General features: G+C 32.6%; 1 protein-coding gene across 1 annotated transcript in view; it reads left to right on the forward strand.

The window, feature by feature from the left end:
- The window catches only part of LOC117339225 (uncharacterized protein C20orf194 homolog), a 153070-nt gene extending 136397 nt beyond the window's left edge, over positions 1-16673 (forward strand). The window contains exons 22-35 of the mRNA XM_033900699.1: positions 246-411; positions 2882-2970; positions 3424-3579; positions 4274-4350; positions 4765-4813; positions 6688-6769; positions 9613-9701; positions 10376-10462; positions 10788-10894; positions 11551-11625; positions 12057-12262; positions 12888-12953; positions 13312-13405; positions 13747-16673. Of these exons, the coding sequence (XP_033756590.1) occupies positions 246-411; positions 2882-2970; positions 3424-3579; positions 4274-4350; positions 4765-4813; positions 6688-6769; positions 9613-9701; positions 10376-10462; positions 10788-10894; positions 11551-11625; positions 12057-12262; positions 12888-12953; positions 13312-13405; positions 13747-13856 (1453 nt within the window). The 3' untranslated portion in view covers positions 13857-16673. The remainder of the gene's footprint in view (positions 1-245; positions 412-2881; positions 2971-3423; positions 3580-4273; positions 4351-4764; positions 4814-6687; positions 6770-9612; positions 9702-10375; positions 10463-10787; positions 10895-11550; positions 11626-12056; positions 12263-12887; positions 12954-13311; positions 13406-13746) is intronic.
- Positions 16674-17639: the final 966 nt, after the last annotated feature.

Raw genomic sequence — 17639 nt, forward strand, 5'->3', positions numbered from 1 at the left:
AATGACAAGTTACCTCCCCTTTGTCATTAGGATAAGTTATCTCCCCTTTATCATTAGGACAAATTACCTCCCCTTTGTCATTGGGATAAGTTACCTCCCCTTTCAATGTAATATTCTATGACAGGTTCCTGGCCAAATACTTTGTCATAATGACAAGTTACCTCCCCTTTGTCATTAGGACAAGTTACCTCCCCTTTATCATTAGGATAAGTTACCTCCCCTTTCAATGTAATATTCTATGACAGGTTCCTAGCTCACTACTCAGCCAGTAGCGTGAGCGACATCCCAATCCCTGAGGTGGCTATTCCTGCCATCCGTAACATCGTCCAGCCTCTCGACACTGATCGCAGCATCGCAGAGGAGAATCGCAGACCTGGTGAAGAGAGAGAACCGGAGGATAAAGCTATAGAGGTACAGTAAATTATTTATCATCATTTAAATTTATTATACCCCCGCAACAAAGTTAGGGGGGTATACTGGAATACTATGTATATACTATGTGCATGCCACTTTCTTTTTCTCAAAAATATGGTTGCTATGGCAACTGGTGACTATAAACAGGTTTTCCGATAAGAACCATAACTTTAAGTTTGTGCGGACAACTCCTAAACTGAAGGGCCGATTTCAATGAAACTCCACACAAATATAGAGGACCATGTGTAGATGTGCATCTCACTTTCTTTTTCTCAAAATTATGGTTGGTATGACAACTGGTCACTATATTACTGGGTTATCTTAGTTAGTCTCTTATTAACAGTTCCAATTCACCATTGACTCGTGCAGATTGCGGGGGTATAAGTCAGCCATCCTGGTGACAGTTCTAGTTAATGCTATATGAATTTATTGAGCCTCCTTGTCAAGTTTTTTGCATTTTTTTGGCCCTTTTTAGCCCACCATCATCAGATGGTGGGCTATTCGAATCGCCCTGCATCCGTGGTCCGTCCATCCCTCCCTCCCTCTGTCCGTCCGTCCGTCCGTCCGTCCGTCCGTCCATCCCTCCGTCCGTAAACAATTCTTGTTATCGCTATTTCTGAGAAAGTGCTGAAGGGATCTTTCTCAAATTTCATATGTAGGTTTCCCTTGGTTCCTAGTTATGCATATTGCATTTTGAGACCAATCGGAAAACAACATGGCCGACAGGCAGCCATCTTGTATTTTGACAATTGAAGTTTGTTATCGCTATTTCTCAGAAAGTACTTAAGGGATCTTTCTGAAATTTCATATGTAGGTTCCCCCTGGTGCCTGGTTATGCATATTGCATTTTGAGACCAATCAGAAAACAACATGGCCAACAGGCAGCCATCTTGGATTTTGACAATTGAAGTTTGTTATCGCTATTTCTCAGAAAGTACTGAAGGGATCTTTCTCAAATTTCATATGTAGGTTTCCCATGGTCCCTAGTTATGCATATTGCATTTTGGGTCCAATCTGAAAACAACATGGCCGCCAGGTAGCTATCTTGGATTTTGACAATTGAAGTTTGTTATCGCTATTTCTTAGAAAGTACTAAAGGGATCATATATAGGTTCCCCTTGTTTGAAAAGTACTTCAGGAATGTTTCTCAATTTACACAGATTAGTAAGAGGAGGGGAAAAATAGAGAAAAGATCAATCTGACATGGAACCTATAAAGATCATTCAATGGTGGGCGCCAAGATCCCTCGGGGATCTCTTGTTTTAGTTTGCTCTATGGCCTCCTATAATCAATTGTTAAGGCCCAAGGTTAATTAACATCACTTACAAGTCCTAAAAGTTTTAAACAGCTGTATGATGTTTCCTTCATGACTCCACTGTATGTAATTCTTAATTTGTATTGAATGGTTCTATTGTCTTACCTGGGGCTCTCTTGAAATTATGTTAATCTATTTCAATCGATTTGGCCTTATAATTCAACATATTTGAATTTTACCCCCAATTCGGATTTATATTCAAACTTGTACAACCCTGCACCTATGGGGATTTTCCAGGGGCTGCGGTTATCACTATGGATTGGATATTACCAAGTTAATTCCAAATTTACCTTAAGGAATAATCCTACAGAGTAGCCCCTAAGAATGCCAAAAAATTATAATGTGTTGATACATGAAAGTAGAGTTGTTCAATAAATGTAACTTTTATAGCTAATGTGACTTGTGTTATTGTATAAACAATACTTTAACAACCTAATCATTCATACTCTGTTAGCATTGGGTTGGAGTTGTTTAAATTATTGATGTTTTCTACAGGTAATTTAAAATTGTGTTTATGAATCATTTAATTTAATATGTTGATATATATAAAATCCTTGGTGTTTTAGATTATGGTTGTTAGAAGGGTTATATAGAATAACAAATTATAAGTGTTTGTTTTAGATTGTGGTTTTGAGAGGAATAATAGAATTATAAAATCCTTTGTTTCAGACTGGGGTTGTCGGAGGAAAAACAGAATCATAAATTCCTTGGTGTTTCAGACTGTAGTTGTGGGAGGGATAATAGAATTATAAAATCCTTGTTGTTTCAGACTGTGGTCGTTGTAGGGATAATAGAATTATAAAATCCTTGGTGTTTAAGACTGAAGTTGTGGGAGGGATAATAGAATTATAAATCCTTGGTGTGGTTGTGGGAGGAATATAAGAATTATGAATTCCTTGGTGTTTCAGACTGTGGTCGTTGTAGGGATAATAGAATTATAAATCCTTGGTGTTTAAGACTGTGATTTTCGGAGGGATAATAGAATTATAAATTCCTTGGTGTTTCAGACTGAGTTGTGGGAGGGATAATAGAATTATAAAATCCTTGTTGTTTCAGACTGTGGTCGTTGTAGGGATAATAAAATATGTATTGTGTTTGTTTCAGACTGTGGTCGTTGTAGGGATAATAAAATATGTATTGTGTTTGTTTCAGATTGTGGTTAACATTGTTGGAGGAGTACATGGGAATCACAAGGCGACGTTATGTGACACATTAACTGAGATCACCAAAGACAGAATCAAGTATGTACCTAACATAGGAATTATCTCTCACCACAGAAACGCAAAATGTCAATAGTCAGTGGTCATACATATTGGTTTGGTTAATTGAGGAGATGAACCTATTTATTCCTGAACTATATATCTTTAAATTCAAACTATGAAATGGCTGGATTATTCTAAAATATTCTCAATTTTTTCTTAATCCATCAATAAAAAAAAATGAATTCAGAATTATTGTAACAAGATGCTGATTTTTGGGTTAACTTTAGGTCTAAACATTAATGTTGTAGAGTTAGATTGTGAAATTTACTGAATTATTTGAAATTTTGGAACATGGATAAATTTTAGCCGAAATCTGCAGGATGAATAAATCATCTACATACTTTAGTTATTCACGAATAATTAGCCATGTAAGCTCAAGGTGGTTAACTAATGAGTCATCCTCAAACTTGTACATTGACGCTGATTTTTCAGGTGGACCGTTCTACGACAGCCTCTGGATACTACGGACTCTTACATTCCTGGTCAGCTACAAATGTCTTTGACCTCCCTGGTCAGTAACAACAGGAGAAGACGGTCAGTGGTGATGTCCACCACGTCCAAGGCCCGAGTGTTAGTGGTCACTCCAATGTAAGTCAGATGTCATGTACCATGTAAAAATTGTATGTTGGAGATGATGGGACTGTCATGTCTGTTTCAAATTTCTGTATGTAGAATGTATTTTATTTCAAATGCACGGGTGAGTATTGTAGATGTCTCCAATTCGATTGAAAACCAGATGTCTTGTTTTAGTTATGATTCTTTATTTTGGACACTGATGACACTGACGAGTCCTAGAATGATGAAATGGTTTGTATATTGTCCCTAACATCACTGACATGTCTTAGAGGGACAAAACAGCTGTATGATGTCCATTTCATCACTGACAAGTCCTCGGTAGAAGAATAAAACAGCTGTATGATGTCCTTAGCATCACTGATGAGTCCTAGAAGGACGAAACGGCTGTATGATGTCCCTAGCATCACTGACGAGTCCTAGAAGGACTAAACAGATGTATGATGTCCATAGCATCACTGATGAGTCCTAGAAGGACGAAACGGCTGTATGATGTCCCTAGCATCACTGACGAGTCCTAGAAGGACTAAACAGATGTATGATGTCCATAGCATCACTGATGAGTCCTAGAAGGACGAAATAGCTGTATGATGCAGTTCTATGTTCATTATTTGCCGTATGAAAATTTAATTTTACTAATGTTTGTTTTTTGTTTGATTCATGCCAGTTTAACTTCCCCTTATATATGTAGGTGTTTATCTTGTTGTAGGAATGTGGACATTGTACAAGTGGTCCAAGCTATACATTGTCATCCAGACCCAGAGGTCAGAAAGGTCACCAAAATAGGTAATTTAATACCACTTTATTGAACTTATGACCAGCATCTTTTGTTTCCTTTGTTAAGTTTGATATGCTATATACTGACAAAGTATCTAAACTGAAATGGCGGATCTAAACCAGGCCAGGATCTTATCAAAGTTTTCTAACTTAAAGAAATTCCGTAATGTAAAATTTTCCATAAGAATTAAAGCATTTCAACAGAATTAAAGGAAAGCTTCCTTAGCAAATATTTCTAACTTAAATACAATAATGATTTCCTCTGAAGATTTATAAGTAAAAAAATTAGTTAGAAACATTGATGAAACTGTAGCCAAATGTTTTCAGATTGTACATCTTCACATGCCATGTTTGTTTTAAGACGTGTAATTCTTAAGATCTAACCCAGAATGTTTTAAGACAATGTGACTATCTGTGTAACAGGTGCTGTGACGGTGTGTGTGGACCCTCTCAATGCCTACATAGAACGCAGGTAAGCCTTTCTTATGCCCAGGCTAAAAATTTGAAGAAAAACCAAAAACCAAAAACAAAAAAACAAAAACCAAAACCAAAGAAAATTTTAAAATTAAAAAAAAATGTTTTTCAACTAGTAAGAAATTTCTTGTACCTGATTCTTAATCTTCCACGAAAATTTTCAAGGAAGCACCATTGAAGTCATAATCATCCTTCTACATGTACAGTATATCAACTTTGAGCGATACAGGCCCATTTGGCCTCTTGTTTTCAAGCAGGTGAAACAAGGAAATTTATTTATTTATTTATTTTTTGAATGGAGGGTGGGTGAATAAATTGTTGTTATTCTACAACGCACCGTCGTTATTTAATGCCACATTCTAATGAACTACTGTTACATGTATTCGATGCCACATTCTATAATGAATTGCTGTTATTCAATGCCACCGTCTATAATTGATTACTAATGTTCAATGCCACCGTCTTTAATGTTAATTGCCATTTTTCAATACCACAGTCTATAATTAAATCTTCTCACATTTTCTACAGGCTGTTAATTCTGTTTGACATTTCTTGTTTTTAATTGGCTATAATTATCCCTTTGTAATAGTTTCCATCTGCCAAAAGCAACGTGAACTGCGTATCTCATAACTAACTTTAACTGAATTTTAAAATTGTCCATGTTGTCGGAAGTGTCCAAGTCAGTACAAGAGATCTCAACATTTTTATTGTTTTTCTTGTTTCAAAAATAGTTTAAATGAATTGTCATCAACAAGAAGGTGTTGTCTGATTGTCAGCTAAATTGTCTGTATTTTTTTTTACATATTTACACATGACAATGCCGTATCATGTGAACATGTTGATTACCTGATGTACGAAGGGAGATAACTCCTACCCTAGGTGATGATTATCGCTACATGTACCAGTAAAATGAGCTCAATGACAGGTTTAGAAAAAAAAAGAAAGTTTAAATAATGATTTATCAAAAGATGAGATTTTTGCTGAAACACCAAATTTAATGTGTCACCAGAAGCATAGAGCTTGAATTGTAAGAAACATAAGTTAACATTCTACCATGTACCGTATTTGACCTAATAAGGGCGCCTACCCTAATAAGGGCGCCCCTACCTTTTTTCAAGGAAATAAATCTTTGACTGAGTGTCAAAATGGTGTCAAAATGGTGTTCAAAAGTAATAATTCATGTGAAATATTTTGCTACTTTATGTGTTCAATTTTCTTTAAAACAAATTAAGTAACTGAAACACATGTTTTCGCCACATTTTGTGAATTCCTACAGGCTACAGATGACATGTCAGTGCAAAGAGCACCCAAAACTAAACACACATACAAATAATAACTTACCATCTTTATTTGAAGATAAAGTAAAGACTTCATTCTTGTTGATAAATAACTTTTGTTCAGAACAGAAAGCTAGTAAAAGACATTGTAAATCAATTATTAGGTCAAAGAAAACGATGTCTGATATGATCTGGGAAATCACCTGTTTCTATAAATAGAACACAAAAGAGTTCCATTTGAACATAAATGGTGGAACACACGTTCTCTGGTCTAAAGATCAGCTGGCATGGTTAACAAGTTTACAGGAGTATTCAAGTGATGTTTTAGCTTAATATATGATAATGAATAGATATCTTCATCTGGAATATTTTTATGACTGAATATTTTACCGTTTCCACAACCTTGGGTATTCTGCTATAAGGTATAGTCTGTTTCATAAAACTTCAGAATAACTAATCTTAATAAGGGCGCCCCCACTGTCAATTACCCGCGCCCTGCGCCCTTATTAGGTCAAATACGGTATTGTAGCATTACCCTAGACAATAAACAATGTTCTGAAATGTTTGGTATGACTAGTAATGGTTTCTATTACAGACTAACAATACCTAACCTGCTCAATGACTGTGCCCAGGGCTGGGTGAACAATATCCTCTTCACCTCCTCAACATCAGTCAAGGTAAGTCGCTATTGTGATCAGTCGTCATGGTAATGCACTTGTGTAGACATTTGTTGAAAGAAAACAAGTCTGTGCAAAGGCATTGTTCACGGAACCTAAGTCTGCAATAATTAAGCCCCTGCCTGGTAATAAGCTCCCCAACCCACCCCCAACCCCCCAACCCCCAGTATCTATATGTTATGCATTTCAGTGAAGATGTCAACTAATATTTAATCAACTTGCAATTAGCCCATCCCCACATCAGAGATTACGTGCTAAGCTCTCTGGACTGATTGTAAGATAATAAGGTAGGTATACAGGTAAGGAGGTTTGTGTCATTTGTGATGCCTTATTGATATTTAATTGTTATGATAAATCTCAGTTGGTACAAGACAATTGAAATAGTATGTTATATTGTTTAGTTAGATCAGTTCCTACTCTATGTTAATTCAGTATAGCTACATGATTACATCGTTTATTCAGTATAGCTACATGATTACATCGTTTATTCAGTATAGCTACATGATTACATGGTTTATTCAGTATAGATACGTGATTACATTGTTTATTCAGTATAGCTACATGATTACATGGTTTATTCAGTATAGATACATGATTACATGGTTTATTCAGTATAGCTACATGATTACATCGTTTATTCAGTATAGATACGTGATTACATCGTTTATTCAGTATAGATACATGATTACATCGTTTATTCAGTATAGATACGTGATTACATGGTTTATTCAGTATAGATACATGATTACATGGTTTATTCAGTATAGATACATGATTACATCGTTTATTCAGTATAGATACATGATAACATGGTTTATTCAGTATAGATACATGATTACATCGTTTATTCAGTATAGATACATGATTACATGGTTTATTCAGTATAGATACATGATTACATGGTTTATTCAGTATAGATACATGATTGCATGGTTTATTCAGTATAGATACATTATTACATGGTTTATTCAGTATAGATACATGATTACATGGTTTATTCAGTATAGATACATGATTACATGGTTTATTCAGTATAGATACATGATTACATGGTTTATTCAGTATAGATACATTTTTACATGGTTTATTCAGTATAGATACATGATTACATGGTTTATTCAGTATAGATACATGATTACATGGTTTATTCAGTATAGATACATGATTACATCGTTTATTCAGTATAGATACATGATTACATGGTTTATTCAGTATAGATACATGATTACATCGTTTATTCAGTATAGCTACATGATTACATCGTTTATTCAGTATAGCTACATGATTACATGGTTTATTCAGTATAGCTACATGATTACATGGTTTATTCAGTATAGATACATGATTACATGGTTTATTCAGTATAGATACGTGATTACATGGTTTACATCATTTATTCAGTATAGCTACATGATTACATGGTTTATTCAGTATAGATACATGATTACATCATTTATTCAGTGTAGATACATGATCACATCGTTTATTCAGTATAGCTACATGATTACATCGTTTATTCAGTATAGCTACATGATTACATCGTTTATTCAGTATAGATACATGATTACATGGTTTATTCAGTATAGATACATGATTACATCATTTATTCAGTATAGATACATGATTACATCATTTATTCAGTATAGATACGTGATTACATCATTTATTCAGTATAGCTACATGATTACATGGTTTATTCACTATAGATACGTGATTACATCATTTATTCAGTATAGATACATGATTACATCATTTATTCAGTATAGATACATGATTACATCGTTTATTCAGTATAGATACATGATTACATCGTTTATTCAGTATAGATACATGATTACATGGTTTATTCAGTAACACTACGTGATTACATGGTTTATTCAGTAACACTACATGATTACATGGTTTATTCAGTATAGCTACGTGATTACATGGTTTATTCAGTATAGATACGTGATTACATCGTTTATTCAGTATAGATACATGATTACATGGTTTATTCAGTATAGATACATGATTACATCATTTATTCAGTATAGATACATGATTACATCATTTATTCAGTATAGATACATGATTACATGGTTTATTCAGTATAGATACATGATTACATCGTTTATTCAGTATAGATACATGATTACATCATTTATTCAGTATAGATACATGATAACATGGTTTATTCAGTATAGATACATGATTACATCATTTATTCAGTATAGATACGTGATTACATCATTTATTCAGTATAGATACATGATTACATCATTTATTCAGTATAGATACATGATTACATCATTTATTCAGTATAGATACGTGATTACATCATTTATTCAGTATAGATACATGATTACATCATTTATTCAGTATAGATACATGATTACATGGTTTGTTCTGTATAGATACATGATTACATCGTTTATTCAGTATAGATACATGATTACATAATTTATTCAGTATAGATACATGATTACATGGTTTATTCAGTATAGATACATGATTACATCATTCATTCAGTATAGATACGTGATTACATCATTTATTCAGTATAGATACATGATTACATCATTTATTCAGTATAGATACATGATTACATGGTTTGTTCAGTATAGATACATGATTACATCGTTTATTCAGTATAGATACATGATTACATCATTTATTCAGTATAGATACATGATTACATGGTTTATTCAGTATAGATACATGATTACATCGTTTATTCAGTATAGCTACATGATTACATCGTTTATTCAGTATAGATACATGATTACATCATTTATTCAGTATAGATACGTGATTACATCATTTATTCAGTATAGATACATGATTACATCGTTTATTTTCAGAACCAATCTTTGCTGGAAATTCAGAATCTACTTCGGTCTATCAACACAGATGTAGCTTTTTTCTTGGCAGAAAATGGCAAAGTAACAAGGTGGATATACAATCACATTAAAGATATACTCTGTTATAAAGAGAGACTCACTTACAATGTAATAAAGATATACTCCATTACAATGTTATAAAGAGAGACTCACTTACAATGTAATAAAGATATACTCCATTACAATGTAGTTAAGAGCTACTCCATTACAATGTTATAAAGAGATAAAACATTACAGTGTAATAAAGAGATAATTCATTACAATGTAATAAAGATATAATTTATTACAATGTAATAAAGAGATAATTTATTACAATGTAATAAAGAGATAATTTATTACAATGTAATAAAGAGATAATTCATTACAATGTAATAAAGAGATAATTCATTACAATGTTATAAAGAGAGACTTCATTACAATGTAATACAGAGATAATTCATTACAATGTAATACAGAGATAATTCATTACAATGTAATAAAGAGATAATTCATTACAATGTAATAAAGAGATAATTCATTACAATGTAATACAGAGATATTCATTACAATGTAATACAGAGATAGTCCATTACAATGTTACTGTATAAGGAGATAATCTTTAATGTACTAATTACAGATGAACTGTCAATTTTCTAATAATAAAATTATAAAAGCTGAAGTTATAAGCTGATTATATTCCAGGTTAGGAACATTTAATGTAACTTATTCCTGTTTTTATTTATAGGAGTATGGACATCGATGCCATGCTGTCAGAGACAGCCTTCATGCAGGATGAAAAAGTGCGGGCTAGACATCTTCTGTGTCCCGGCTGGTATGTTTAACTTTACTGGATTTGGTAATATGTACTTCCTGGGGTTTTAATTTCACAATATTCATGGTTGTTAAATACACACAAAAATGGTTGATATCAGGTGAATTTAAAATTGAATACAGTCATGACTAAATTGAATACAGTAGCTAACTAAATTGAATACAGTAGCTGACTAAATTGATCTCAAATCTGTTACAATAACAAATTCATTGTTTGAATAAGAGTACAGTATAGCCTATGTTTTTGCTGTGACCTGGCCTACATTGCGTGTGAGCTGTTTAGTTGTCACACAGACTGCTTTACACTGTAAATAAATTATGTTCAGGTCCTTGGAGGCATGGAAGGAGCAGACAACTCTACTCAAAATGAACAGCATTCTCCTGAGATTCTCACAGCCCTTGGAAAGTCCACTTCTACTGAAAAAGCTCAAAGGTAATTAAAAAAAATTAAAATATTCTTTGTTTTTGGTAATGTTCATTAATTTCTCCCTTAATAGTCCACTACGGCTGAAATCAGGGGAACTAAAGGTTTCCTTTCTGTCTGCCTTGTATATATGTGTGTAAACACCAATGTTTGTCAGCTCTCTAGCTGTGTCATTCCGCAAGAGATTTTGATTAAAGTTAATTCACAAGTACAAAGGACCCTAATACTATGACAAGTTTGAGTTTCACGATTGTTGGGTCAAGGTCAAAGATCACTGTTACTATTTTTAGAAAATCCTTGTCAGCTCTCTAGCAACTTCATTCCTTGCAGGATTTTGATAAAACTTAACACAACTACAAAGAACCATAATATTTCAAACAAATTTTAGTTTTGGTGTTGTTGAGTGAAGGTCAAGGTTATTGTTACTATTTTTTAGAAAAGCCAAGTTTCTTTATAAATCTGGCGGGGACAGTGGTAGGGGACATGTATTGCTTTAGTAATATTTTTGGGTTTTTTTTGTTTGTTTTTTTTAGGTTTTTTTTTTTATGCAATGTATACTTTCCAATCAAGCCAATCTTAAGTTTTAAAAATTAATACATAAATGAAACAGTAAAACTCACTACTTTGGTCTATTCGTGCATTTATGTGATATTTTGTACCTTCAGGCCTGAAGAGTTCTTTGATGACATTTCCATGCAAGGGTAACATTTACTTTGTACACGGCATGCTTCACTTCACAGGTAAGGATTCCGATATATAACCTCGGGAATTAGAAATCAAGAACATTACAAACCCTTTCACTTTAACCCTTTAACTAGATCTGTACTTACAACTTGGACCAATCAGATGAAAAACTGTACAGTAAGTGTGATGATCTCAATATGATTAGGTATGAAAAATCAGGATATGTGAGGGAGAGTTTTGGGGAATGTGCATAACTGGAAAAAGTAAAGCATCACTTTTAGAAACTTTTCACAATACATTGTAGTTTTCTTTCTTTTTTACGTTATTTTACCTCTTAATTTCAAACCTAATTGTCAAGAAGCTATAGGTATAGTCTTGTTGCATTTGTGGTACGTTTACATGGAGTGGGGTAAATCATATTGAAATATTGTATTGTACGAACGCCTCATTATACCATAGTATTTAATTCTGGATTATTTACCTACAGATTCTCCAAACCTGAAGGAGCTTCATCACATCACCCTCAGTGATACCACATCTCTGACAGCTGCCAAAGGTCTCGACCAGTTATCTAGTAGTACAAGCAATGGGGATGGTCCTCACAATACCAAGGGAGATAACTTCCTCGTGATCACTGGGTGTGAACTACGGGAAAACGTGGTAAAGGACTGGGTCCGACTCTGTGTCAAACAGGTATGGATTCTTCTTTTAATAAAGTATATTTAAGTTTAAGATTTTCAAAAATATTTTTGGGGGTTTCTGTCAAAAGACGTTTAAAAGGCTTAGTATTAAGTCTTTTCTATGAATATAAATATGAATTATTTGATATATTATTAGTGATTTATAATCAAAATAAGGTCCTGAACAGATCTTAAAGTCCTCTAATACCTGTCATTTGAATGCATTACAAACTTCACTATTAAATATTTAGGATATTAACAAAAGTTTATATTCTTCAGTGTTTTAATTGAAGTTATGAATTTAAAGTGTTGAAATTCTAGTTAATATATGGTTATTTCTGTAAAATCTAAATGATTTATAAGATTGAGTGAAATTTAAAATTGAAACTTGTAAATGTATGTTTACCATTACATATCTAATGAGCTGTTCTACTGAATGATCTATTGTAATGCGTTGTGATATTGAGACTAACAAGCAAAGTTTAGTAAGCAATGTAGAAGACTTCTGAGGTAATTCTATTGATTTTAAACTTAACAACCAAGCTACGTGTTAAACTGTTTTATTAAGTTGGTTTCCTGGAGGAAACACTTTGGTCTCATTAGTGAACAAATTTCACAATCGAATATTTTGTTTGTAGAAGCCTGAGAAAAAGAAGCTTATAACACGCAAAAATGTCTCGAAGGAAGATGTAAAGAAAATCCATGTAAGTATATAGAATGTAACTGGTTAATATGTTATTATCAATTTTGATTAACAATAAATATTTTTGTTTAGATACCGCATAGATTAACTATGATATTGGACACAATGTTTCTTTGAGGGTTATTCTCCTCTTGTAGATTTTCTCAACTGACATTTTGTTTATGATAAAGGTGCATTGGGACTCGTTTGATCAGATTTTGAAAGAATATTAGGTTAAAGTTGAGAAAAAGATGGAGTTCAATCATTAACAAGTGGAATCCAAGTTACTGAACAGAAATGTCATCACCCTGTGGTTCGTCACAACTTGTGTGGCTATCATTTGTGTATGTTTAATGATATGAATTATCTCCCTTGATCAGACTCGGCATCACCTGGAGGCCCTCCCAGAAGGCTGGTTCTATAACGGAACACAATTCGTCAGCTTTGACGGAGAAAAGCAGAATACACATCCAGGTAGGTTTTACTTATATATAACAGACTTCAATATAATGTACATAAAAAAAACCAGGTTTTGTAAGCAATTTTTTATTAAAAAAAAAAAAAAAAAATCAAAAATCTTTTGATTTATATGGCAATGTTGTATTTAAACAAAAAATTGGTTTGTTTAATTGTTGTTTGTTGATGTTTATTTGGTGTAATAAATTGTTGTTTGTTGATGTTTATTTGGTGTAATAAAATGTAAATTGTTGTTTGTTGATGTTTATTTTGTGTAATAAATTGTTGTTTGTTGATGTTTATTTGGTGTAATAAATTGTTGTTTGTTGATGTTTATTTGTATTCCTTTTTGTTTACAGACCTGGACAAGTTTATCCAGCAATACATCGAAGAAACAAATCACAACGTAGAAATTTTCAACAAGAAAGTGGACGAGATTTCTAGGAACTATGTCGACCTTTTCTCATGATCTCTGCCGTCTGCTATTGTGAGCAAACATCGTAGATGTGACTATACATTCATGCTGATTCCGCCGGTGACATTTGACCTCTGGCAATGCCCGTATTTGGACGAAAATACCTGCTGACAGTACTTCTCATGTTCTACTGACTCTTAAACACTAATAATTGTTGCCTGAACTCTGCAGACTTTTTTTCATGATTTCCTTATTTGGAGAATGATCTTTTTCACTCGGCACCACTGAAAACAGATCTTTCTTTTTTTATTGTTTTAAAGATCTTGTTAACCTTTCACCTTTTGACCTATTAGTATGATGACCTCCGTATTTTATTTTCGTGAAATATTGTGATAAACATCAGCATAATATCAATAACCTCTTGTGACATTAAACATTATGTCATGTTGGGGGACATTTTACTATGAAGGTCTCTGGTAACATTTTTGTAAGAAAACCTCCAATGTTTCCTCAATTGTCATGACCTATTATGACCTTTCAATATATGAAAACATTTTGTATATCTATCTATATAGATATTGAATTCCAAGGGTTCACACAAAAGAAATCCAGCCAATAAATAAATATTAACATTTTTATGCAAAATTCACTATATAACAGTATTAGTACATAATTATGATATGTAATGGTCTTGAAGCCAAAGTCTGAATTAAAAAGATTTGAATGTTAGATGGCTACGAAGTATGCGAGTGTGCATGCAGGGAAGATGTGATTTCGTAAACATGACTTTGTGAATCCCTGAAATATCTAATGATGTCTGATAATAGATGAGAGAAATATCCTGAATTGAGTTCATACACTCACATGAAATATCCCTACTCTCATCTGGTTCAGGTAGGAAACAAAAGTCTTAAAAGAAACTGCAGTATCTGCAATTGTCACCTGTTTGTATAATTCAGGCAATATTTTTCCAGACCACATTAAGCTCAAGATGATTTACTAAAGGGTTTTTCCAGTAAAAAAAAAGGTCTTTCCAGCGGGATGACTCAAGGTTTGTTAATCAAGAACCACTGATTCAAAACAATACTTGAATATTTTATAGGATAAGTTTTCTCCGACCGCCGCCCTGGATATACTATCTCTTTACTTCTAGAGTCCTCTGGTGGATATATTACTGGATTGGCCCTTACATTGGTATATACTGTAGTTGTATAATTTTGAGGTGCTGAAAGCAACCTGGTTGTATATGTGCAGTAATGTATCATTTTTGTATAACCACGTGATGTAATTATTTTTTGTTTTTTACTTGAAACAATTTCCCACTCTACAGAGTAATAATAAGCTACTACATGTATTTGTTCAATATTACTTGCAGTATTAAGCTGATTTTCAGCTGTCTGTACTAGAGAAATGTTATTTTGTAGAACATTATAGTTACATATGTAACGGTCAGTTTATTATGTGGACCAATAACAGCATCCCTAACTTACCAACCCTCCCTACTTCAGGAGACTCGCATCATTTTACGGGAAATTTACATTGAAAATCTTCAAGTATGAAGAAGTTACTTTCAAGTAAAACTGAAGCTGATATTTGTTATCAATTGTCTTAACATTAGATTTATTAGTCAAGAAGAAAAAATAGCTTAAGTATTGGAATTTTTAAGGTATAAGTTTGTCAAAAGATATCTATAACATACTTTTCTTAATTAAGTTTGAAAATTTGAATACACAAAATTTGCCCCGTGTATAAATTCGAAGAAGTTGGCATGTATGGGAATCAGGGTACTGATTTCACAAATCCAAGTTGATGCTGAAATGACTCATAAAAACATGTCATCGGTTGTTTAAAAAAAAATAATCAAACAATGGGAATAAAAAGTATTGTGTTTGTTATAGACTGATATATAATGTCGTAACACTACCAGTCAATGAGTTTGATACCAATTCAAATTTTACAAAATTTCATTAAAATTCATCATTTGTTCAATTATAATTATAAGACTTATTTGTGAATTCAGAATACAGATGTTACCCATATGTACATGGGTTGATATATTAGTATTTAATGTGAGGCCTCTCACACATTTTCTCTGTCTGGTTATATTTTGTTATGTTGATGATGTGTGTTGTACTAATGTAAAAATTAGGTTTACAATTACAAAATACATTTTGTACATAAAATTCCCTGTAAAAAATTCATGAACATCCTTGGACTCTTCATAGACAAAAAATATGAACAGCTAATGAACTGTACCATATGTACAGATTTCATGAACTATAGAGTTCAGAGTTCATATGAAGTTACAGAGTTCATGAACTCATGAACTTGCTTCTCTCTGCTGTTTAAATGGGACAATTCATGAACAGTTCATGAATAGTTATTATTTAATTTGAAGTTCATAAATATTTCGTGAACCTTCATGAAAACTTTATCATAATTACATATGAAGTTCTGGATAATTGTGAGACTTTGATTCTAGAGCAGTTTACTGCATGGATTTCAAAATTATAGTCTTAAGGGAGAACTAACTGTATCAAGAGCAAATACTAGGAATCTGCATAAACATCTGATATTTGTTGTAAAAAACAGATACGGTATACCATATATCTATTCAGAAATAAGTCTGTGACTGATGATAAGCCCATTCATTCAATACATGCTTATTGTGATTCAGTTAAAAAGAAATTGTATTCTTTGTCCTGCAATAAGCCCAATTTAACCCCCAAGAGTTAATGTGTTGGCCCCCCTGGGCTTATTACATAAGTTATAACTTGAACCTTGTATGTCTGTGATGTTGATGATAAATTTATGATATGATTTACTGCTGTTCTAGCTAGCTATACATTTACTGCTCAACAAATTATTATAAAAAAAAATATAGACACTTATTGTTGCATTCTTATGATATTGTGTCCATGGTATAACAATATGTTTTTCCTAAAAAGAAAAGTAAAAAAAAAAAATGTGTTTGCTTGGCGTTTGTTATCAAATAAGATGAAGGTTATTTATGTATTGTGATTTTTTGAGAAAAACGATTTTCTTCGATTAAATGGGTATATATGTAAAATCTAATTTTGATATGAAAATGCTGATTTAATGTTTACCAGATAATTACATATAATGTTAATTTGTTATATTAATGAGTTCTGTCCACTTCATGTCTGTGATATTACCTGGGTATAGGTAAAGGTGTACATGTAGCCATATCTGTCCTGAAATGTTTAAAATGAGACAAAGAAGGGAAAGTAAGTACAAAACTGGCTCATATATCACTCATGATGGGGATTATCACTTTAAACTGATTGGTAACCTTCAAACTTACAGATAAATTTCCCTGTAAGTTAAATTTAAGTAGTATTATAAAACATAACAGTACATGTTTTCAATTTCTGAAAAACTGTAAATATATTTCTTTTGTTAGTTGTGCGTAAACAAAAAAATAATTTAGATATTTTATGAAGTTCTCCCTTCCCCTTTAATATCAGCTTTTTGCCAGGCAACAGTTTCATCAACACTCCCTAATTTACGTAATCCATTAACTTTTCCGTAGAAATTCATTAGTGAATTTTAGGAAAACAGGAGCCTTCCGTTAATTCTGTAATGAAATCCTATGGAAAATTTGAAGTTACGAAATATTGACGAAACTAGGGCCTGACATATATCATATAGGTATTAAAAGGTTGTTATTGTTGAAGTTGTACATTAATGTCCGTCCAAATATAATAATACAGACATTCAGGGGAGGCCAGAGCAATAAATGATCTTTGCCAAATTAATATGTTCCAATGTTCCATAGTTATTTTTTTATTCAATATTATTTAGCATTTTATGTGT

The sequence above is a fragment of the Pecten maximus genome, chromosome 12 (genome assembly GCF_902652985.1).
Source record: "Pecten maximus chromosome 12, xPecMax1.1, whole genome shotgun sequence".
Taxonomy (NCBI): Eukaryota; Metazoa; Mollusca; class Bivalvia; order Pectinida; family Pectinidae; genus Pecten; species Pecten maximus.